A 23347-nucleotide genomic window follows, 5' to 3' on the forward strand; every position below is an offset into this window, starting at 1 on the left:
AAACCTAAATGTGCACGAACAAGTCTAACTAACAAGGTACGCCACACGATGCCTCATTCCAGCAAAATCTGGGCCATTACAGTTCCGGGACTGTGGAATTAACAACTAATTACCCTTTGAAATCAGGCCATTCAGTTGAAGCCGAGCTATAGTTGAAGAAGGTGGTTCACCACCACTTTCTCAGGGCACGTAGAGGTGGGCTTTGCCAGCGGCGCCCACATCTCGTGATTGAATTTTAAAAAAACAAGAGAAGCAGTTTTTTTATTTTTATTTTTACATTGAATTCTAAAATTTCATTACAAGAATTTAGTTACAGACCATCAAATTGTTATAAACCCCACATAGCAGTGACAGTTCATCTTAAAACTCTAGAGAATGCAAATCTCTCCCCTCCCTAACTAGCAGCTGGAATGTAAATTTCAGGATCACTATTATTACCCATTTCAATTCTGTGGGATTTTTCTCATTATTGCAAACTGGAGGATGTAAACTCATTACGACTATACCCTGAATGTTGGCTAAAGATATGGAGATTTTATGGACGATTAAGAGCCAGCTTTAAGTTTATGAGGAATGTGCAGATTCAGAGGTCTACAGAGAAAGGTTGGCTGCACAGAATTCAATGTAGTTGAACTCTTCCATTTGGCAGGGGACCTTTTTCCATTGTTTGAAGGTTCTTCTTCCAGTCGGCAACTCGACCACAAAGTTCTTGATGCATAAACTGGGAATGGGCACAGACTTGTAGATCATCTGCATTCCCCAGGTCTGTGTGGAGAAACATAATAGGAGTAACTAAGCAGTATTTCAAAGTAGACGCCGCAAAGGTGCAGCGTGGGGGCCTCCCAGTTGATCTTGTGTGTGTCCAACATCCATTCATGCCTGCCTTTCAAGTCAGCAAAGACCATCTGGAACCAAACCTACAATTTCACTGGACTTCAGGGAAGAAGCTGTCTCATATTTTAACTACAGAGGCCGTGTCCTGCTTGATTTGGAGACACAGTGGTTGAGGTGGAAAATGGAAAAGAAATACCATGTGGACATGAATAGGCCTAACTAAAGAACATCCAATTGAGGAAGTCAAGGTTTGCATTATGACATCAGGTCTGCTGTTGGATAGACATTGTATCTAATATGTATGTCTTCTATATATAACATGGACTTAAAATCAAAAACTATTTAGTTTTATGAATGCATTGGCAAGATGAGCCCCAGAGCCACACAGACTAAGAAGGCCTCAGATTTGATTCCCGATAGTCTCTGTTGACTTAGGTTGTATAATGATCATAAAATATTCCCAGAATTCCTCAGTACTTCTTCTGAGCATCATGTTTCTATTTAGTATCTGCAAAAAAATGCTTTTGGTAAAATTGCCCAGGATCTTCCGTTACAAATTGCACATCCCACTCATTCTAAATATTTTCATACTAATTTTTGGATATTTATGGAGCCTGATTTTAATTTTGCCAAAGCAGTCACATCCCCTTTTATTCCCATGTTGTCATTGACTGGTTGGTCTCCTGCAGATTATAAATTCGTCCATCCCAAGAGTGCGATTAGAACACAAGCAGAGTTGCCTGGATTTTACGTACCTGACCGCATTTCTGACAGCTCACTGTCCCGCCTGGTTCCCAGTCTTCAAATTTTCTTGGAAGATCTATTTTTCCAGATACTTTGTAGTAAATACTGGGGAAATAAAACAGGAGGCAAAAGCGAGTGAAAGAAAAGTTTAACACTGGGCCATCCGACTGATGATTTCTATTTTTCAGTCTTTCTTTTTTAAGTGCAGTTTCCAAAAGCTAAATTTCACAAGCTATCTCCATGAGATGAAATACAGGAAAAGTCTGATCCATTAATGGATGTAAAGACTTTGCAAGCTGTATCTCAAAAGATTCTGATTATTTAAAATAACAGCAGTGTTGGCTCACTCACTGCTCCCCAAGCCCCACAATGGCTGGTGTTCTGGACTTACATATGTGTAGGTAATTACTCAGCCCTGCTCTGTACTTAGAGTCAATGTCTAAGCCAGCTGCTGCGGCCTGGAAATTGACCTTGCTGCAATTTCTACAAAACTTGATCTTGAAAAACATTTCACATTTACATCGATATTTGTGACATAGAGAACATTACTTGCTGCAGGCCGCTGGCGGACTTAGTCAGGCAAATGTCTAAGAACCGATCCTAAGGAGGAATATCATTTTCCTCTGTGGAACAACAGGAATACAAAGGGGTGGAAGTTATGCTACAGTTGTATAGAGCTCTGGTTAGACCCCAATAATTGCTACTTTCATCAAAACAAAAACAGCTATATACTCCCCAATTGTACAGCTGGTCAAAATAGTGAATAGCTGAGCTATGCAGACCAGGACAGTCCCATCTTCAATCCTCGGTCTTTTTTTTTATTCGTTCATGGGATGTGGGCGTCACTGGCGAGGCCAGCATTTATTGTCCATCCCTAATTGCCCTTGAGAAGGTGGTGGTGAGCCGCCGCCTTGAACCGTTGCAGTCCATGTGGTGAAGGTTCTCCCACAGCGCTGTTTGGTAGGGAGTTCCAGGATTTTAACCCAGCGACGATGAAGGAACGGTGATATATTTCCAAGTCAGGATGGTGTGTGACTTGGAGGGGAACGTGCAGGTGGTGTTGTTGCCACGTGCCTGCTGCCCTTGTCCTTCTAGGTGGTGGAGATCGCGGGTTTGGGAGGTGCTGTCGAAGAAGCCTTGGCGAGTTGCTGCAGTGCATCCTGTAGATGGTACACACTGCAGCCACGGTGTGCCGGTGGTGAAGGGAGTGAATGTTGAGGGTGGTGGATGGGGTGCCAATCAAGCGGGTTGCTTTGTCCTAGATGGTGTCAAGCTTCTTGAGTGTTGTTGGAGCTGTACTGATCCGAGCAAGTGGAGAGTATTCCACCACACTCCTGACTTGTGCCTTGTGGATGGTGTCAGGAGTTGAGTCACTCGCAGCAGAATACCCAGCCTCTGACCTGCTCTTGTAGCCACAGTATTTATATGGCTGGTCCAGTTAAGTTTCTGGTCAATGGTGACCCCCAGAATGTTGGTGGTGGAGGATTCAGCGATGGTAATGCCGTTGAATGTCAAGGGGTGGTGGTTAGACTCTCACGTTGGAGATAGTCATTGCCTGGCACTTGTCTGGTGCGAATGTTACTTGCCACTTATCAGCCCAACCCTGGATGTTGTCCAGGTCTTGCTGCATGCGGGCACGGACTGCTTCATTATCTGAGGGGTTGTGAATGGAACTGGAACACTGTGCAATCATCAGCAAACTTCCCCTTTCTGACCTTATGATGGAGGGAAGGTCATTGATGAAGCAGCTGAAGATGGTTGGGCCAAGGACACTGCCCTGAGGAACTCCTGCAGCAATGTCCTGGGGCTGAGATGATTGGCCTCCAACAACCACTAATGTGTTGTTGGAAGCCAATCATCTCAGCCAGGCCAATAATCGGAGGACTACAATTGGCCTCAGCTTACCTGAGTTAAGATGAAGAAAATTGGTTAAGGAAAAGAATATTGTTTAGCCTCACATGAAGAGAAGCCATCTGAGCAAGGTCCTCGCCATTATGGAACCGTATTCCAGCAAGGAGTAAGGCCTTTAAGAGAGGGTGAGGGTAGGGGAGAAAATTGTTGAAAAATCAGCAGCATGGCTTCCATTCAATGTGAAGGCACTCTACCCACACTGTGACTGATTTGGATGTCAAACGAACAGTTAAGCAGTGGAGAAACGTTTCTGAGCACTTACTGGAAGTCAGGATTCACATTAACATGGTGCATGCCCTCAATGATTTGAATGTCACTGGCGTGGCACACTGCCTCATTGCAGTTCCGGCAGAAAAACCTCACGTCATGAGAAAGATTTTCCATCTTATTTGCGTTATACTTCTGTTCTTTTACTTTCCGGCTGATCATGCCTTCCAGTTGGAGCTCTTTAATCTAAAGCAGAGAAATCACTGGGTTAGAAGTGGCAGCTCTTGGACTTCCCAGCCAGGTGGCCAACCCCTTTTCTGTCCTTGTAGGCCTAGCAGAACAGCCTGCCAGCATTGCTGGTGACCCAGAACGATCTCTGCAACCCTTCGCCAAAGTTTGCAAACACCAGCGCAGCTGCGCACATCCTGAAGAATTACGTTAGTGAGCACGAGGCGAAGGCACTGGGAGAGGCAGAGTGCACAGGTGCGGAGCAATAAGTGCTGATCTGATGGCCACAAATCACACTCCAGGTCCCAGGCTACCCGTGAGCAATGAGAAATCTACTAGTTCAAAATAATTAGCTTCCAAAACCGCTTCACCTTTCTGCTCTTTCCCGATCTTCAAAGCCTCTGAAAAATCAATTTCTTCACCACAACTGAGAGGTTATAACTATAAAAAAAAGATTGAACAGGCTGGGGCTCTTTTTTTTTTCTAGAATAGGGAAGGCTGAGGGGTGACCTGATTGAAGTCTTTAAGATTATGAACGGGTTTGATAGGGTAGACATAGAAAAAATGTTTCCACTTGCGGGGGAGACCAAAACTAGGGGTCATAATTATAAGACAGTCACTAATAAATCCAATAGGGGAATTCAGGAGAAACTTCTTTACCCAGAGCGTGGTTATATTGTGGAACTCGCTACCACAAGGAGTAGTTGAGGCGACTAGCATTTAAGGGGTAGCTAGACAAATACATGAGGGATACAGGAATAGAAGGATATCCTGATAGGGTTAGGTGAAGAAAGGTGGTTGGAAGCTCATGTGGAGCATAAACACTGGCATGGACCAGTTAGGCCGAATGGCCTATTTCTGTTTTTGTACATTCTATGCAATCTTCAGTTTCCCTCCCCTCACCACCACAGACCAAATTCATTTACTCCCTGCTCAGGGCCCACCTCTCCCCTTCGTAAAATTCTCTGAGGCATGAGGAGCTTATGTAAATATAACTAGTTATTGGTGTAGTGTACAGAATGGCCATATATACAAAGAGTCTGAAATTGCAACAAGAACATTCTCCCACTTACACTGCTGTTCCTAAATAACACAAAGTTTGTGTGAAAATTATTCAAGTGTCTTACCTTTACAAGGTAATCCCTTTGCTGCATATCTTGCACGGCCTCAATTGCACGTTTCATAAGCTGCTCGCGGTACTCGTTTGTATATTCCCGTTGTATCTCTCTCCCTCCTTGTTGAGCAACTACTGAATAAATGCTGTTGTCAGCTCTAGCTCGTCCGCTGGCCTGGGTGAAGAGGAAAAGTGAAACAATTATATAACAGGAAAGTACAGTAAATGGTTCAAGACCATTATCTTTGTCAGTCTTTTTGACAGGGAAGAAGGGGATAATATCCCTTCCTATATTACCTGCATCCAACAACAAATTGCATTTATATAGCGCCTTAACGTCGAAAAACTTCCCATGCGCTTCACAGAGGTATGATCAGACAAAATGGATGCCGAGGCAAAGGAGGAGATATTAGGAGGGGTGACAGGATGCTTGGTCAAAGAAGTAGGTTTTAAGGAGGGCCTCAAAGGAGGAGGTTTTTGGAGGCAGATGGGTTGAGGCAAGGGTGGAGGTGGGATAAGTTATGGAGGTGGAAGTAGTTGACTTTTGTGATGGAGCATGTACTAGGTGGGAAGTTCAGATTGGGGTCAAATAGGATGCTGAGATTGCAAACAGTTTGGTTCAGCCTGAGACAATGGCCAGTGAGGGGGATGGAATCACTGGCAAAGGCTCAGAGTTTGTGGTGGGGGCAGAAATGATGGCATCAGTCATCCCAATGTTTAACTGGAGAAAATGTGGAAGTGATGAAGATGGTTTTGAAAGTGAGAAGGACAGTCCCTGAGGAGAGGGAAACATTTACAACGTTAGCTAGCATGGGGAACCATGAAGGGAAGTTGGCTGGTCAGAAGTTTCATGGGAATGAGGTCAAGGAAGCCATTGAAGCTTACAGGCATGTCCATAGACCCTGCCAATGCTGTCCCTTAGCAGACCTATCCGGAAGTATACTTGAGCAACCAGACTAAAACTAACAAAAGTTACCCTCTGGGAGAACGACAGAGTGCAAATATCAGGCAAAACTGGAATCTGCGTTCTGATCTTCTACTCACTTGTTCAACACAACATTGCCATTTTTGAGTATTCATAGCATCATAGTAGGTACAGCACAGGAGGAGGCCATTCAACCCATCGTGCCTATGCCGACTCTTTGAAAGGGCTATCCAATTAGTTCCATTCCCCTGCTCTTTCCCACAGCCCTGTAATTTTTTTCCCTTCAAATATTTATCCAATTCCCTTTTGAAAGTTGCTATTGAATCTGCTTCCACCACCCTTTCAAGCAGCGCATTCCAGACTCGCTGCGAAAAAAAATGTTTTGTCTTGTCGCTTCTGGCTCTTTTACTGATCACCTTAAAATTGTGTCCTCTGGTTACTGACTGTTCTGCCACTGGAAACAGTTTCTCCTTATTTACTGTCAAAACCATTCATGATTTTGAACACCTCTATCAAATCTCCTTTTAACCTTCTCTGCTCTAAGGAGAACAACCCCAGCTTCTCCAGTCTCTCCACATAACTGAATCCCTCGTGCCTGGAACCATTCCAGTAAATCTCTTCTGCACCCTCTCTAAGGCCTTAACATCCTGCTTAAAGTGCGGTGCCCAGAATTGAACACAATACTCCAGCTCAGGCCTAGCCATTATTTTATAAAGGTTTAGCATAACATCCTTGCTTTTGTACTCTATGCCTCTATTTATAAATAAATGATTTATATTTATAAATCATTTCACATCGTTCACCTGAGGAAGGGGGAAGCCTCCGAAAGCTTGTGAATTTAAAATAAAATTGCTGGACTATAACTTGGTGTTGTAAAATTGTTTACAATCTATTTATAAAGCCCAGGATCCCGTACGCTTTTTTTAACAGCCTTCTCAACTTGTCCTGCCACCTTCAAAGATTTGTGCACACCCTTTAAAATTGTACTATTTAGTTTATATTGCCTCTCCTCATTGTTTCTACCAAAATACACCACTTCACATTTCTCTGCGTTAAATTGCATCTGCCATGTGTCTGCCCAGAATATTAAGAATATAATTATGAAAACAAGATCATTGAGCTCATCTAGTATCATCTATCATCTACAAAAATCAAACAACTGCAGATGGTGAAAATCTGAAATGAAAAGGAAAATGCTGGAGACACTCAGCAGGTCAGGCAGCATCTGTGCAGAGAAGAGACCAGTTAATGTTTCAGGTGCAGATCAGATTTTGAAGAACTGTCTGCACCATAAACATTTACTGGTCTGTTCCCTATCATCCACATTCTGTTCCAGAACCCAATCTATTCTTCATCTCTTCCCCAACTCAAACCTGTACACTTCTGCTCTTTGCTGAATCAGAAATTGATCCAGTTCCTTTAAAAATGCTTCAATTCAGCTAGCATCTGTTACACTAGGTGGCAGTCTAGTCCACATGTTGATGCTGCTTGATCAGTGGTCCAATGGCCGCTTTAGCTCGTAGTAATTTCTCTAGTTCTTCTCTCCTAGTTATGCACAAAAAAATCCACCTTTTTGTTTCCCTACATGATCTTAAGAACTTGAATCGTGTCCCCTCTTATATTGTTTCCAGTGAAAATATATTTAACTTCCATGCCCTCTCTTCATTGCTGTATGATCTACAATTGTTTCTCAGTCAGCATCTAGCATAGAGTTTACGCTTGTGGTGATTGACCCCATACAGTTCTTGACTGGGGCGGAGATTGCATCATATAGAAGGTCTTTATAGATAACACTTGGTCCATGTGATCTCCTCGACTGGCTTCAAACACCTGAGGACGTCAGAGAGGAATTTCCCCTTATTGGCCCATGGTTTTTTTCTGTGGTTTTCTGCCTCTCCCAGGAGATTACACGGCTGTGGGGTGGGGGAACGAGGGAGGTCTTTAGTCATGATGCTCCATCAGTCATGGTGTGGGGGACAGGCTTGATGGACCAATTGTTTTTTTTCCTGCCCATCAATTTCATATGTTCGTAGGTACCACAGGGTCATGACTAATAAATAACCAAGAAATTGGATTCTGAATAAACACAACATCCTGCATATCAACAATCGATTTACCTGAACCATAGCAATCTCATTGGTGATAAGTCCATAGCGGATGACTATATTGCATTCTTTGATGTCCAGGCCTTCTTCTGCAACACTAGTGGCAATGAGGAGGTTGATATTGCCGTATCGGAATTTCTGAATGACTTCCAGCTGCTCTTGCTGCAATGTTACAAACACACAGGAAAGATTAAGTACTGAAATGTTCTGTGCACCTGTCAACTTGTCTACAGACATACAAGGTCAAAAAATTAGAACTGTAGGACCATACAGTGCATTTCGAAATTCACAATATTCTTTTAATTGCTCCAGTTCCGATGAATAGACTCATGTTTTGCGTGGTGACCAAATTTTCTCCATTTAAAAAAAATTAATATCTCTACCTAGCTTCATAACAATACAAACCTGATGGCTGTGCATACTTCCTGTCCACAAAACCTTACTTCCCGTTGTCAGGTTTTTAAATCACACTTTCCTGTCCATTTTTTCGCATATAAATTCCCATGTCCACATTTATAATAGAAACTGCTTATGTAAACTTGTCACACTGTAATTACGCCCTCTGGCCAATGGTGGCTCTGCACAGTCTCTGTTTTGCTTCTCCCAGCTACTCCGCTGTACTGCAGAGAAACTCCAACCAACTCTACTTCTCTGCTTACAGAATTGCTGCAAGTTTTGATATTAAACTACAACTAATAATTTATTTGGCTGCTTTGAAACTTTTGTCATTTCCAGAAGATATCCCATCTGAAGATTCACTCAAATTCTGCCTCTTGCAGTTTTTATTAAGTAGTTTTAGAAGAGATTATTTTCCTTAACGACAGAGAAGAGATGTACTGAATTCAGTGCAGCAATCAGGGAGAGTGTTGACAGGCATTGAAAGGTTGGATGTCAGCCCCTTGCCTCAGAAATGTTAGCTCCAATCGGGATACCAACAAGATCAAGTGTAAATTTTATATTAAAAAAAACCTTACAATGAAAACATTTGAACGTTATGTTTAGAAAGAATACGGAAGTTTGGAGTTATTATAGCAAGTTATCCTGGAGAGTTTCCTAATGCATCAGTGCATTTGATGATGTGTGAATAGTTCCTCAGTACAGTAGTGAATCTTCATGCCAGAACCATTTGAACGAACATTTCATAATACTCAGCAAATACTCTTCAGAGACTTGAGGCAGTGAGCAGCTCTTTACTCACCCTGGTGCCTTGAAATTCATTATCAACTGTAAACTCAGAGCAATCACATTGGAAAGAGGCAGAAGTCCTCAAAGGGGTTGCCTTGGCCTACGCCAACTCAATCAAGTGATATTCCATTAACCTTTGCATCGTAAAACTGTTCAAACTCCATCATATATTGGTCAAGTAGGAATACCTTGTATAAAAAGTTTAGATGTCTTTTTTCTTAAAGCACATTTAAATGAATGAACCATATGTTGATTTATTTCAATGTCTCGTGAAGAACAGGATTTTTTAGTTGTATAAAGGTGTTAGATTCAGCTAAAGAGGGAATTGTTTAAATTAGCATGTTAGTTTTAAATTTGTGAATATTAGGAATCATTTTGCAGCATCACTAATGCATTAAATTGTGTGAAATCATATATGAGGGTTCACATGAGGTAATAGCAAATGTAAAACATTGCCTGGTTTGATGATTTAAGTTGCTTGGTGTAATTTGGCTGATGTCAACTGTATTACAATTGATTGGTCTTACATTCCCATTACCTCTGCTCCCGTGAAATCCCTGCTTGCCTGTCTTCCCACCATTGTCCACCTCTGCACTCTACTTGATGTTTGGAAAGTTCTATAAAGGGTGGAATTTCTGGCTCTTGCAATAGGGGCACTGGCACAACCACAGGAGCGAAGGGAGGCACGGGAGAACATTTTTTTTGGCATGGGTTATGTCTTCTCCTCCTGTTCCACATTCTGGAATTGCTCCTGATGCCTCCCCTTCCCATCTCTTTATACTCGGCCGCACCTCTGGGAGCAAAGCCAGGAAATCTGAATCTTACAGTGCTTCCTTAATGCTATCAGCCAGAGTAAGCATGTGTGGTAAATTCCATTTACAGACCCGGGTGGCATCTGGGAAGCATGTGGGTGCTTTCCAGATGGCACCTGAAACCACCCCTCAGCCTCCATCTTCTCCCTTAGATGGCCCCAACCCCACTATACCTTTGCCCCAAATCACATCACTCTGATGTCAACTTGAGACCCATCTCCTGCCCCTTCTGACCCAGCTCTTCGTCACACTATAACCTGTTCTCAGTACCAACATTCACTGACATCATGAATGGCTCCCTTTCCTCAGACTCTGTTCTTCCTCCCTTCTAAACTATCAGACTGAAGATGTTATTTTTACTATTGTGTTGGTATGTCCTATGTTTCTTTATGAAAGGTATTTATAAAAGTTGGATTATGCAGAAAAGGTGACACAAGAGATGGAAAACCTGTTAATCTGACCTTTTTTTTTTACCACCACCATTAATCTCTCAGCAATCACTGCCTTGTTACTTCTGCACAGTTGCTATTTTGTATAGTTTATCATTTGCTATGTGTGCTGTTCCTTTAAATTTCTGCTTTGTATCACATTTTTAACAGTTTAGAATCAGTTTCTTAAATGTGCAGGTGGGAGATAATTGCAGTGCAGAAATAATGTCACTTAAGGGTTTAACAGCAGCAGCTGATAATTAGTCTGAAGAATGCGAGCATCCTGTGCACAGGGTCTGTTATTTCTCTTTTGATATATACAGGATTTGTCACTTTCCTATGACGAGCAGTGAGATAAAAGTGAATATAATTGTGGCTTAAATTAACAGATACAAGAAAAGTTGAACAGAACGCAGTGACTCTTAATGGCTCAATGGCACTTAGCTTTATGGGCCAGGAAGAGACTCAGTTTGGTTCTGCTGCCTGGACAGAGTTAGATAATCACAGGGTTGCTACAATTGGTCTCAGCACATCTGGTCTAGGAAGGGTAAAATCAGTAGTGGTTCCTTATGACTATCCAGTAAATCCTGCATGAAAGTGCATGTATGTAGATATCCATGACTAAGGATCAGGTTCGGCTGAAGCGTCCAATCCACGATCAATTAGTCTGCCCATGATAACTGTCTCAGCTCATGGGTGAGGTACAGAAGTGTGGTCACCAATGGAGCAGTGGAATCAGCAGCTTCAGGAAAGGTCAGCAGAAACAGAAACCAGCTGCACCACAAAAATGGTAATAGTAGTTGAGAATGGTACTTTCGGTGCACTGCACTGTTCCAGCTCACCTGAGTCATGTGCTTGGTCTGGCTACTGGCACCTGCCCCTGTTAGACTTCCTGCTTTGATATTAGCTGCCATTAACCGGGCACAGCTCTTAATCCAGTCCAGCAAGGCATGCGTGCTCTGCCGTGTTTTTGTGAAGATAATCCCTCGGGAGTTTGAGAACTGAAACCGTTCCAGGAGTATTTCCTCCAGTTTGTTCAGTTTCGGATTTTCATACTCTTTAGTGACGGCAAGTAAGAGCAGCTCCTCTTTATTATCTAATGAGAGGAACAGACAGTGTGAGGATGGGAAGAGCATAATGAGCAATGTATAATTAAATGCATCTATTCATGCACAATCATTCTGCTATCATTTTAATGAAATCACAACATGTATCTGTATAATAAAATTATGGTAATTTTATTATAAATTGATTTTTTTTTCCTTTTCCTACCCTTCTCTCCTGAAGGTGCAAGTCTTCCTGGGGCATTATTCCACTCTGACAACTATTCTTTAATATGCAAGCCTTGACAGTTAGTGTAGCCAAGCTATTTGACTGTGGAAGTATCACAGCTGAACCTGATTCTGCTCAATGGATGTACATAAACTTCCAGCAGATCTCACTGGATAGTGATCAGGAGCAGGAACATTGGCCTATTCTCCCTCCACCCTGCCCCCACCCACAGTCACTGAGGCTTGCCTGAATCAGTAATCTACAATTTTTAAACTTATCCCAAGACACTGTGGCCAGCATTCTTACCTGCACCAAGTCCGATCACCCCTGTGCTCTCCCACCTCCAATGGTTTCCCATGACATGGTTATCTTGAGTTCAATATTCTTGTCCTTGTTTTCAAATTACCACGGGGCTTTGCCCCACCTTGCCTTTGTCCCTGCTTGCACCCTTCACTCCTTGAGCGCTGGACATCTCCTCAACTCTTGCCCCCTCGCCAACCCCCCCCACTTGTATTTATTTATGTCATCAACTGCCAAGACCCTAGTCCATACCTTTATCACTTCTCTAACACTCTGCTAGGGAAGTGGGTGAGGGGAGTATTGAATAATATTGGCAATATCTGGCCTCCCTGCAGCAACCCTCCACAAGCTTCAACTCATGCAAAATGCCACAACCCAGGTCCACATTAAGTGAATTATAGGTGCCATATCTGTAAATAGGCCAGAACCTATCCTTCCCATTAAACAAGCCAGCACCTATCCTTCCCATTAAACAAGTCGGCACCTATCCTTACCCTTAAACACCCTGAGTAGGAATCGATCCGTTTGATCAAGAACAACTTTAGTTTTTTCTTCATTGCTGTAGAATTCCTTCAGGTAGGTGAACGCGTCAATCATACGCACTGTGTCATTGATCAGAAGGGAATCATTGTATTTCCAGAGATAGAGTGCACAGGCACGTTTTTTTCTGTCAGATTCAATGGCACCTAGCAACATCCCAAACACAGAATAAATATTAGACACACAGGATAAACACACGGGCCTAGAAATTCGATCGTGCCCAAAATCAGGCGTGCAGGGCGCCCGTTCACGTGGTCCCAGGGACCTTATGAAATTGGTGCTGCGAGCTCATTGTCAGGAGCCATTATTTTTCCAGCGATTTCTGGGCCATTGTTTTTGGCTTAGCCTGAAATAGGGGAACCTTTATGAGCCGATCAGCAGATTTTGCCTTTTTGGAGTACCACATACCAATCACCACTCCCTCCTTTTCTCAGTGGCGCTTGTTTAGTGTTTGGATTTCCCAATTCAAACCATGCAATTGAAAGGTATGGCACACATCCACGCAGTCTTACACTTGCTGCTTTGCTTAAACTGATGCAAATTATTTATGTTACACAACAAAAAAAAATGGATCAGTAAAAAGGCATCCCCATTACCTTCTTTTTCCAGCTGTACAACTGTTTGTTCATAAATCTGTGACCCCAAATTCCCCGTGACCGAAGGTACATCTAAATAGGAATGAATGGTTCGCATCATCTTTTTAATTCTGTCTCCAAAGGGGTCCTGCATGAAAGTTGGGAGAAAAAGTGAAAGTAAGTTTAGAGAAAGCTGCAAAGAAACTGTGTTTTTTAAAAAAAATCAAAGTTTACGAGGAAAAAAGCTTCCTTTTTTAAATCAAATATTTCTCCTTTCTTCATTCCTCCTTTAAAATCTTCAGGTTTTCAATATTCTCTTTTAATTAGGTCAGGAATAAATTATATGGGCTGAATTCCGATTCAGTGGTGCAAAAGTGGCACGCTGCACTCTAAACTGCCTTGTTTAGAGCTGAACTGTAACTGTAACTATATGCTTGGGCTATGGTTTCACAAACCATGGTTAAAGAGACTTGCTGGCATAGTGGGCTAGTACAAACATCCTTTCATTCATAGGATGCAAGATGGTGATTTGTTCATTGGAATTCTATGCAATGTGAGTGAATGGGACAGGGTTTGGTCCTTAGAATTCCAGGCTCAGATCGCTTGTGTTTATTCTAGTAGATTGCATTAAGACTGGTAGATTTGAGGAAGGGTTGTGTCTTCAGTAGGCAGCAGGTCCAATGGTGCAGTGAAGTGAGTACACCATGGAGTGGCATGAGTTCATCATCATGACATGGGTATGAATCCTGTCTGGAATCAATGGATGAAGGTGTCTTTTCTGCTGGCTTTAAGGGATGTGTGTGAAACAGATTTGGGCAGTGTGAACAAAGTACTAGTCAGGGCAGGTCCTCAGAACAAATAACTGCCCACATCTCAGCGCTGATTAGTGATCTCTCTCGGCATAAAGGTAACTGGAAAATGAAAAATAAAATCACTACGGTGAGGGTGAGGTTAGGGCGAGGATACATAATAAGGCCAGAGAAGAGGGGAATCGAGCAAGCAGTTGGCTGCACTATGCTCGATGTTGAAGACTAATGTGAGTGAATGGGTCTACTAGAATTTTGTGCTTGAATTAGCTTTGGTTTATGTGGAGTTGATGGCTAATAAGGACCACTGTTGTGTCCTCAGTTGGGTAAGTATACTGCATCATGGAGTCGTGTGCCGTGAGCTCATCTCTATGACTTCCCAAATCGTTGCCTTCTGTATCTGGGTCAGACCATGTAAGGAGAAAGCAAAGAGACAGACAAGAGGGTCCTTCCCAGTGGGAGGAAAAGACTTGTCCAAAGGTATATTAACCATAGCCGCTATTATGGTGCTCCCTAGAAAGCAGTTATAGAGCAGAACTGCAGACACTCGGCCCAGTTTCCAGATTAGGGAATGATGCATAGCATTCAATATCCTCAGGAATGGAGTGAATTCTTACAAAGGTAGTAGTGGTTAGTGGATTTGCGTCAATTCTCCTAACCAGTGCAGTGGATGGCATACGTACAAAGCTTTATGAGTCCAGGATAATCAGCATTTTTTCTATTGATTCGTTCTTGGGATGTGGGCGTCATTGGCGAAGCCGGCATTTATTGCCCATCCCTATTGCCCTTGAGAAGGTAGTGGTGAGCCGCCTTCTTGAACCACTGCAGTCCGTGTGGTGAAGGTTCTCCCACAGTGCTGTTAGGAAGGGAGTTCCAGGATTTTGACCCAGCGAAGATGAAGGAACGGCGATATATTTCCAAGTCGGGATGGTGTGTGACTTGGAGGGGAACGTGCAGGTGGTGTTGTTCCCACGTGCCTGCTGCTCTTGTCCTTCCAGATGGTAGAGGTCGCGGGTTTGGGAGGTGCTGTCAAAGAAGCCTTGGCGAGTTGCTGCAGTGCATCCTGTGGATGGTACACACTGCAGCCACTGTGCGCTGTTGGTGAAGGGAGTGAATGTTTAGGGTGGTGGATGGGGTGCCAATCAAGCGGGCTGCTTTGTCCTGGATGGTGTCGAGCTTCTTGAGTGTTGTTGGAGCTGCACTCATCCAGGCAAACGGAGAGTATTCCATCACACTCCTGCCTTGTGCCTTGTAGATAGTGGAAAGGCTTTGGGGAGTCAGGAGGTGAGTCACTCGCCGCAGAATACCCAGCCTCTGACCTGCTCTTATAGCCACAGTATTTATATGGCTGGTCCAGTTAAGTTTCTGGTCAATGGTGACCCCCAGGGAGGTTGATGGTGGGGGATTCTGCGATGGTAATGCCGTTGAATGTCAAGGGGAGGTGGTTAGACTCTCTCTTGTTGGAGATGGTCATTGCCTGGCACTTGTCTGGCGCGAATGTTACTTGCCTTGTATGTCTAGGGAAGGGGATTATCACCAGAGTTCCTGAGTGTATATTTGAATTTGAATCTAAATTTCATCAGAAACTTACCCCAGAATAGTTTAAGGTGGTTTTGGTCAACATTTTCCCACAGCAGTATGCCCCAAATTGGGAATTCAGCATTTGGTAGATCGAGGGTACTGCGATCCCCTGCACTGTATCATATTATTAAAAGTATTCACTGGATAATGTGTTTAGGATATTATAATACTGTATATATTTTTATGGTTTTATATATAGGAGTTAAAATTTGTACCCGTTGTCTTTCTTCTGTAAGATCATATCTTTTTACAGGCTGAGGGACGGTGTCTTGTAGCTGTTCTATATAGTTCTTGGAGGACATTATCATACAGGCATCCATATTAGCACAGATCTGAGATAAATAGAAAATACAAGCACAATGTGCATCAGTAGATTAATACAGTACATTAACATTGTAATTAATATTAAAAGTAATGATTGTGCTGAGCTCCAAATTAATTAAATTTTTCTTTCTCTTGTGTGTGAAAATCGGTTCCCTCTATATCCTCAGTGCCTTAGCAAGTTGACTCTGCCCCAGTAGAAGCCAAAGTACGAACACAGCAGGGCTTGGAATTCCAAACCGGCTGAGTCCGTGCATAGTGCATTAAGGTACTTGGTGGCTATATGATTGGAATGCAAAAGTGCTCAAACCTAGATAAATTTCACAGTTTTATTTTCTTTGTGGATTTACTTTGAACCTGAATTTCAAAAACTCCTGAAGAAGTCAATTTCATTTATTGAGAGGTCAAGTGCAGACCTCAACTAAGGGTATTACCCACAATGCATGCTCACTCCACATTTCGTCCAGTTGATCTCTAACCATTCCAGAGCAGTCTTTTTTTAAAACTCTGTCTGGGTGGGCTTTTGCTAATTATAACAATAATTCAAGTGAGATAGACTTTATTAAAAGGTTTATTCAGTTTATAACTGTCACTTGAACTGTGAGATCAGATTGTAGCCTTTGAAATTATTCTCTGCTCCTTGGTTTATGAAGAGAAAATCCTCGTTAACTTGGCTCTGTTCCATTTTCGAATGACAATTTTGCTGGTGACTGAAGACACACTCCATGCATAATATCACAATGAATTGGAAGGTGAACAAATGGGTAACAGTGATTTTTAAATTAGAATTTACAATAATTAGTGTTAGAACATATTATGTACTGAAGCTAATATTCTAGTTATGAAGTCAACACTTTGTAATTGTATTGTTGCTTCTGGATTCAAAAGTGTGAACAACCAACAGAACTGCCTTGGTTTACAGCAGGAGTGTCCAAAGTTTTATCATTAAGGGAAGCAGAGGTGCACACAATGGTGCCTCAGGGTGGCCATAAATAAAGTTTAAATGAATGCATCCATTCCATAATGTTTCAAGTTGCCAATACCAACAGGTCTGTGTGTTCTGATACGGGATTTATTGAGTGAGGCCACAGTGCTAAAAATAGCCCTTTCCAAACCTCCAGGCTCACAAAATTCAAACTGGACAAACCACCAAATAAGAAAAATAAGCACAAATAGGCCTGAGTTGCCAGGCCTTCAAGAGCTTGATTGCCTGGGCTCAGCAGCAGAACGCTTATCTGGGGCTCCTGGTTAGACACTTCTGGCTTAAAGGATAGAGGCATTTCAGGCCAGGAACAGAAGTTGCCCCAAAACAGAAAATGCTGGAGATACACGTGAGCCAGTCGGCATCTGAAAAATGTTTTGGATAAGAGACTTCATTGGGTTGGACCAACCTGCAAGATATGCGCCTTTGCATGCTCAAAAGTATTGGCTCCATCTGTTCCAGGTGATGCTGTCAGTCCAAGGATTTGAGGTAAGCCCTTTGTGTGCTGTTGCTTTTTCTCAATGTACTGGCCCATGATTGTATTATATACTGCATCTTTCTGAGTGTGATGACACTCATCAATTATCAGCAGAGAGAAGTCTGTATATAAAAAAAATAGAAAAGTTCTTTCTTAAAGAAAGCCTCTAAAATCCTGAACAGCTACAATTCTAGATTTCTGAGTTTCTTTGAGTTTCTACTAACTCATTCAGAACTTATTTTTCATAAATTCTTTCACATCATTCATAAACAAAAACTGTGCACAAATCGGAATACATCGTAGAATCCTCAAGGAAAGAGTTGAGTCTTCCATTAATATTTATTAGGAGTTCTGCAATTATAGGACTTGCACCTGAAGATTGGAGAATAGCAAACATGAACCCATTGTACATAATCATGAGTCCAGGAGTTTATAGGGTAGTTAGCTTAACCTCTATAATTGGAGAATGTTCCAAGAGTATATGTGAAACTTTTAATGTTCATCTGAAGAGTACAGAGCCCATACTTGATGGTGTAGATTTAGAAGCAACTGATTTGCTGGTATATTTTAGATAACTAAATTGGTTGACAAGGACAATCCATTGAGTATAATATATTTGGATTTGCAGAAGGCATTTGGTAATGTTCCACAGATGAAATTTAGAAAGCAGATTAAAGCTCCTGAAACTATTGGCAAATAAGCTAATTATATTGAAAGCTGGCTCTGCAATGGAAAACAGAAACTAATAATAAATGGAACAAGGCTCTGTCTAAGGGAATTGACTAGATGTATTCCATAACATTCTGTTCTAGGTTGTGTGTTTAGATTACTGGTAAATGCTACAGAGGAAGGTATGTCTGGTAATAAGCTATCTTATGACACCAAACTATGTTATTAAGTGATGAGCATAAGGGAGAAAGATAACATTTAGAGGATCTGCAGTAACTAAGTGGCTGAAGAAAGGCAGGTGGATTTTAATATCAATACATGTCAAATTATAAATTAGCAAAGGTGGGAAAGGAAGATAATATGAGGCATCACTGACTATTTATTGAAAGCATCTTGTCTATTTAAAGTTAGCAATCAGACTAATCATGTACTGAAATACATCTTAAGACCTTTAAACTAAGTCAAAACAAGATATTTCAACCATGTTTACATAATTAATGAGACCATATTTGAAATATTGTGTGCAGTTTTGAGAACCCTGCTTTCAAAAAAAAAGACAATGGTGCATTGGAAAGGGTTTAGAGATGAGTAACAATGATTCTAGAACTCGGGATCTAAAACATTAAGGCATAAAACCGATTTCAGAATCTTACATATCAAGGCTTTGGTGTGTGCGGTAGTCTCCTGATTACACTGCCACCTTTGCATTGATGCGCACCCAAAAATGTATCTCGCATTGATGCAAAAAAGTGACTAGACCTGAAGAAAGGCTCTCTCGCAGCACAGAATTTATTTTCAGTCGAGAAAAGATTTTGAGGAAACATGATCCAGATTTTCAAAATTCCAGAAATTATGGCTAATATAGATGAAAGGTGTGTTATTTGAAATATAGGCACAGAATTACAGGACCACGTGAGGATATAATGATCAAATTTGAAGACTTGCAATTAGAAGCGATTTTTTTTCCAATACTGTTACGAATATATGGAACAAACTCTCAGATAAAGCATGATATTTAACTTTGTAAAAGATCTGGACAATATCTGTTTAGGAACTAGACTGAGGGTTTAAATATTCAGTCAGAGATAATGAAATAATTTATGGAAGAGAACAGTTTCTGTGCTGCCAGGGCAAAGGTGATGTGGTGGAAGGCAGCACAACAGGACTGAGTATTGGACATGGAGGGATCAATAAGGGAAATTGGATAGGTTGGACAGAATCCATGATAGGGTATCTAGTCTGTGTATGGGCAAAATGGTCTCTTCTTAAACAATGCTTTCTTACATTATATTCTTGAGCTGCTGAAACCATGAAAATGAAAGACATAGAACATAAGGATATTAAAGAGGAGGAAGTCTATGGAATATTAGATAGCTACTCTGGAGTTTTGCTTGATTTACCTTTTGGGGACAGGGAATAAGTCTTCAGAACCCTTCCCCGAATGATGAAATGGACTGCGTAAGGTCCATGAGTGAGTGTACTACACATGGAACAATTAGATTTTAATCAGCTTTTCCTTCTTCTGTGCTTTCTTATGTTATTGCCCTTTCCACTGACTGTTTTACACGGAAGAAAATAATGTTTTGCATTCAGAGATTTTAGGTCCTATTAGAAAGTTTTTTTTTGCTAAATCAAAGAGATGAACCTGAATCAAAAGTGAACCAAATTGATCTAAACAAAGCTGCTTTTCCATACAAATCTGAATCAGTCCATTTGAACCAGTTTAAATTTGCTTCCCATCTCTACTCACAAATATCAGTTCAGCCAGTTGATAGAACTTTCACCCCGGGTCAAAAGATTATAAGTGAGTCCTACATCAGAACTTGAAAAACATTATCCTCGTACAAGAAACATAAAAAGTTAGCAAGCGATAAGGAATGCAAATGGCATGTTTGCCTTTATTGCAAGGGGGTTGGAGTACAAGAGTAAGGAAGTCTTACTACAATTGTACAGAGCTTTAGTGAGACCTCACCTGGAGTACTGTGTGCAATTTTGGTCTCCTTCTCTAAGGAATACTTGCCTTAGAGGCGGTGCAACGAATGTTCACTAGATTGTCCTATGAGAAGAGATTGAGTAGAATGGGCCTATACTCTCTGGAGTTTAGAAGAATAAGAGGTGATCTCATTGAAACATACAAGATTCTGAGAGGGCTTGACAGGGTTGATGCTGAAAGGTTGTTTCCCATGGCTGGAGAGTCTAGAACTAGGGGGCATAGTCTCAGGATAAGGGGTTGGCCATTTAAGACAAGATGAGGAGGAATTTCTTCACTCAGAGGGTTGTGAATCTTTGGCATTCTCTACCCCAGAGGGCTGTGGGATGCTGAGTCGTTGAATATGTTCAAGGCTGAGGTAGATAGATTTTTGGACTCAAGGGGAATTAAGGGATATGGGGATCAGGCAGGAAAGTGAAGTTGAGGTTGAAGATTAGCCATGATCTTATTGAATGGCGGAGCAGGCTTGAGGGGCCGTATGGCTTACTCCTGCTCCTATTTCTTATGTAATCTAGTTTGACACACCAGTGCAATAGTGGGCAGGAAAAGCATTCTGAATCAACACCACATTAGAATTCACAGCTTCAATGAACTTTCAGTGACTTTGCTCTTGTAGAAAATATAATTCGTAAGAGAAAAAAAAATCCAAAAGGTGATCTCCTCTTCCCTTTCGCCCATAATAATCAGGACTGCTTTCCAAATGTTTCCAAAGTAGAATCTAGTTAACTTTTTCCTAAATTGGGGAAAAAATGTTTATAAAAGCATTTTAAAAAAAAAAATGTTTGTATTTTTCACTAAGAGGTCCAAACATTTTCACAAAACCGAGACAGTCACTCGCATCTTTTACTTTTCAATGGGTGATCTCAGCAGTGGAACGTTTTTGTGGCGCAAGGGATTAAGATATAGTTACTGTTACAAGTTTTGGGTCTGTCCCAGATATTCTTCTGGATACAGCAGTGGTCACTCCCATTAGCGATCTGAAAGTTTTACATTCAGCATTGTGCCTATATTGTCCAATATCTATTAATACCATAACATTATTCAAGGAACAATAGGACCCCTTGTGATCTGAATTGGATGTCATTTATTTCTCACTTGCCCTCACAGGTACTTCTCCAATATTTTCGAAGGCTGACTGAGAAACATGGTGAGGCGAGACCAGATACAAATTGTGAAGCTGCTTTATTTTTCAGGTAACGTGACAACAGCCAAAGCAAATTTGACTTACTTAACTCAATCTCACTTCTCTCCCGAAAAAAATGGGAAAAAATTATAAACAATATTAACTCTACTTTTTGTGGGCTGATTTATTTGTTTTGGCACACCTCTCTAAGTAATTTTAACTGCAGAGCGTGGTGGATGTAGATTCAATCGTGGCTTTCAAAAAAGGAATTGGATAAATATTTGAAGGGAAAAAATTTGCAAGGCTATGGGGAAAGAGCAGGGGAATGGGACTAACTGGATTGCTCTTACAAAGAGCCGGTACAGGCTCATTGGGCTGAATAGCCTCCTTCTCTGCTGTAACAAGTCTATGAAAACCTGACCTCCTGCTCCAGGCCCAAGGTTGTGTCTCTCAATCCCTTATTCAAAATCCAATTGCACATTGTATCTTTGTCCCTTTCTTTTTTCTGTTAATTCTGACCCCAAAGAGCAGATACCTTTCCGTGTGGAGAATTACCCACAGGCCTGTCAACCAAATCAACTACCCAGTTGCCCAGGAATATGGGTATGAATATTTGTTGGCCATCTGGGACGAGATGACAAATTGCTTAATACTTCGAGTGATCCTGGCTAATTGGCTTGGAATGAGACAATAGATCCTTGTTGTATCGGTTTGAAATAGACTGAGAGTTGTGACATTCTGCAAATTGGCTTGTCTGGCTATAATACATATTGTCAATGCCTGTAGCCTTTCTCTTTAAACCTGTCCAAATTTACTGGTTTAATTGCAATACTTAAACAGAACTCAATCCCAAAATCCTAACCATGAAGAAAAAAAATGATTAAAAATACCAATACTTGACAGTTACCAACATGTACTTTGCATGCAAACTAACCCAGTCAAGTCCAACACCCTATCTGTCTAATCCGGATATTTCTTACTGGAACAACTGTGTGGTTCATTTTTCCCTTCAGTCTAAATCACTCCAAATCCAGTGGCTCCTGTTTTGAACCATGCAGAGCCCGGTGGATTAAGCTTCCCTACCTGTTAGATCCACATGCTTTTCTTCTTCAGTGCTGTTCAGTGCATTTTGCAGGATCTGTGCTGTGCAGATGATGACATGATTCCTCCGTACAACATTTGCAAAGTGCTCTTTAAGCTCACTGTCGCCGCTTATTGGCACCACCTTATAAAAAGTCTTCAGGAATTGATTAAACTCGTTTTCATAATGCTGATTCACCAGAGGCACCTATGCAGACAACAGCTTTAAAGATAGAGTACATGCCTTTCACTTAATTTACAATACACATATATACAATATTGATTGATGTGGACTCATGTAGCAAGAATGCTATAGTTACCCCAATTGTTGTCAAAGTAAATGCACGGTAGAAAACTGCACACACAAAAAAACTGTCTATAACAAAGCCATATGCAACAGCCCCATTTTATTTACGCCCAATTACTTAACCAAACTTACTGAATGAATTTGTTTCTTCAGAGAATTTCACTAATATTGCTGCAGCATTAACAGCATTGATGCTTGACACTGGGGAATTTTAAGTAACATGTATTGGATGGAGTGAGACCACATTGATTCAGCGCTCAAAACAAAACTTTGAAAGCAACTTCCCTTCTGTTGACGTGAGCTACAAGCAGTGGAGAGACATTAGGCTAATATTCTCCCCTGCTTCCAGAAGTAATGCTTCTCTCAACCAAAACCACAGACAGATGCCCTAAAAGAGCAACAACATCCCTTTGGGAGAGTTTGGGGGCAGGTTAATTTTTAACAGCTTACTATGAATACTTCACTTCACGGTAGACTTGAAAGAAGCTGCATTGCAGTAGGTATGACGACTGCTGCTACATAACCTTGTGAAGTATTTGTGATAGGGATCCTTTTTGGCTGTGATGAAATGCTTCAGTCCTGCACACATTTTGGAAAGATGCCAAAAATCCAACTCCACTGGCAAAGTGCACCATGGGAAAGTGCATCAAGGAAGCCTAGTAAAATTGAAGTCAATGGAAATCACGGGGAAAACTCTCCAGTGGCTGGAGTCATACGTAGCACAAAGGAAGATGGTAGTGGTTGTTGGAGGCCAATCATCTCAGCCCCGGGACATTGCTGCAGGAGTTCCTCACGGCAGTGTCCTAGGGCCAACCATCTTCAGCTGCTTC

General features: G+C 41.6%; 1 protein-coding gene across 1 annotated transcript in view; it reads right to left on the minus strand.

Annotated features, from left to right (window-relative positions):
• Positions 1-253: 253 nt before the first annotated feature.
• Positions 254-23347, minus strand: part of dhx58 (DEXH (Asp-Glu-X-His) box polypeptide 58) — a 31829-nt gene continuing 8735 nt past the window's right edge. Inside the window, exons 4-14 of the mRNA XM_067968874.1 lie at positions 22214-22418; positions 17280-17470; positions 15783-15899; positions 13202-13328; positions 12560-12751; positions 11336-11589; positions 8081-8230; positions 5052-5213; positions 3752-3942; positions 1590-1683; positions 254-765 (exon numbers count right to left, since the gene is read on the minus strand). Of these exons, the coding sequence (XP_067824975.1) occupies positions 592-765; positions 1590-1683; positions 3752-3942; positions 5052-5213; positions 8081-8230; positions 11336-11589; positions 12560-12751; positions 13202-13328; positions 15783-15899; positions 17280-17470; positions 22214-22418 (1857 nt within the window). The 3' untranslated portion in view covers positions 254-591. The remainder of the gene's footprint in view (positions 766-1589; positions 1684-3751; positions 3943-5051; positions 5214-8080; positions 8231-11335; positions 11590-12559; positions 12752-13201; positions 13329-15782; positions 15900-17279; positions 17471-22213; positions 22419-23347) is intronic.

The sequence above is a fragment of the Heptranchias perlo genome, chromosome 30 (assembly GCF_035084215.1).
Source record: "Heptranchias perlo isolate sHepPer1 chromosome 30, sHepPer1.hap1, whole genome shotgun sequence".
NCBI lineage: Eukaryota > Metazoa > Chordata > Chondrichthyes > Hexanchiformes > Hexanchidae > Heptranchias > Heptranchias perlo.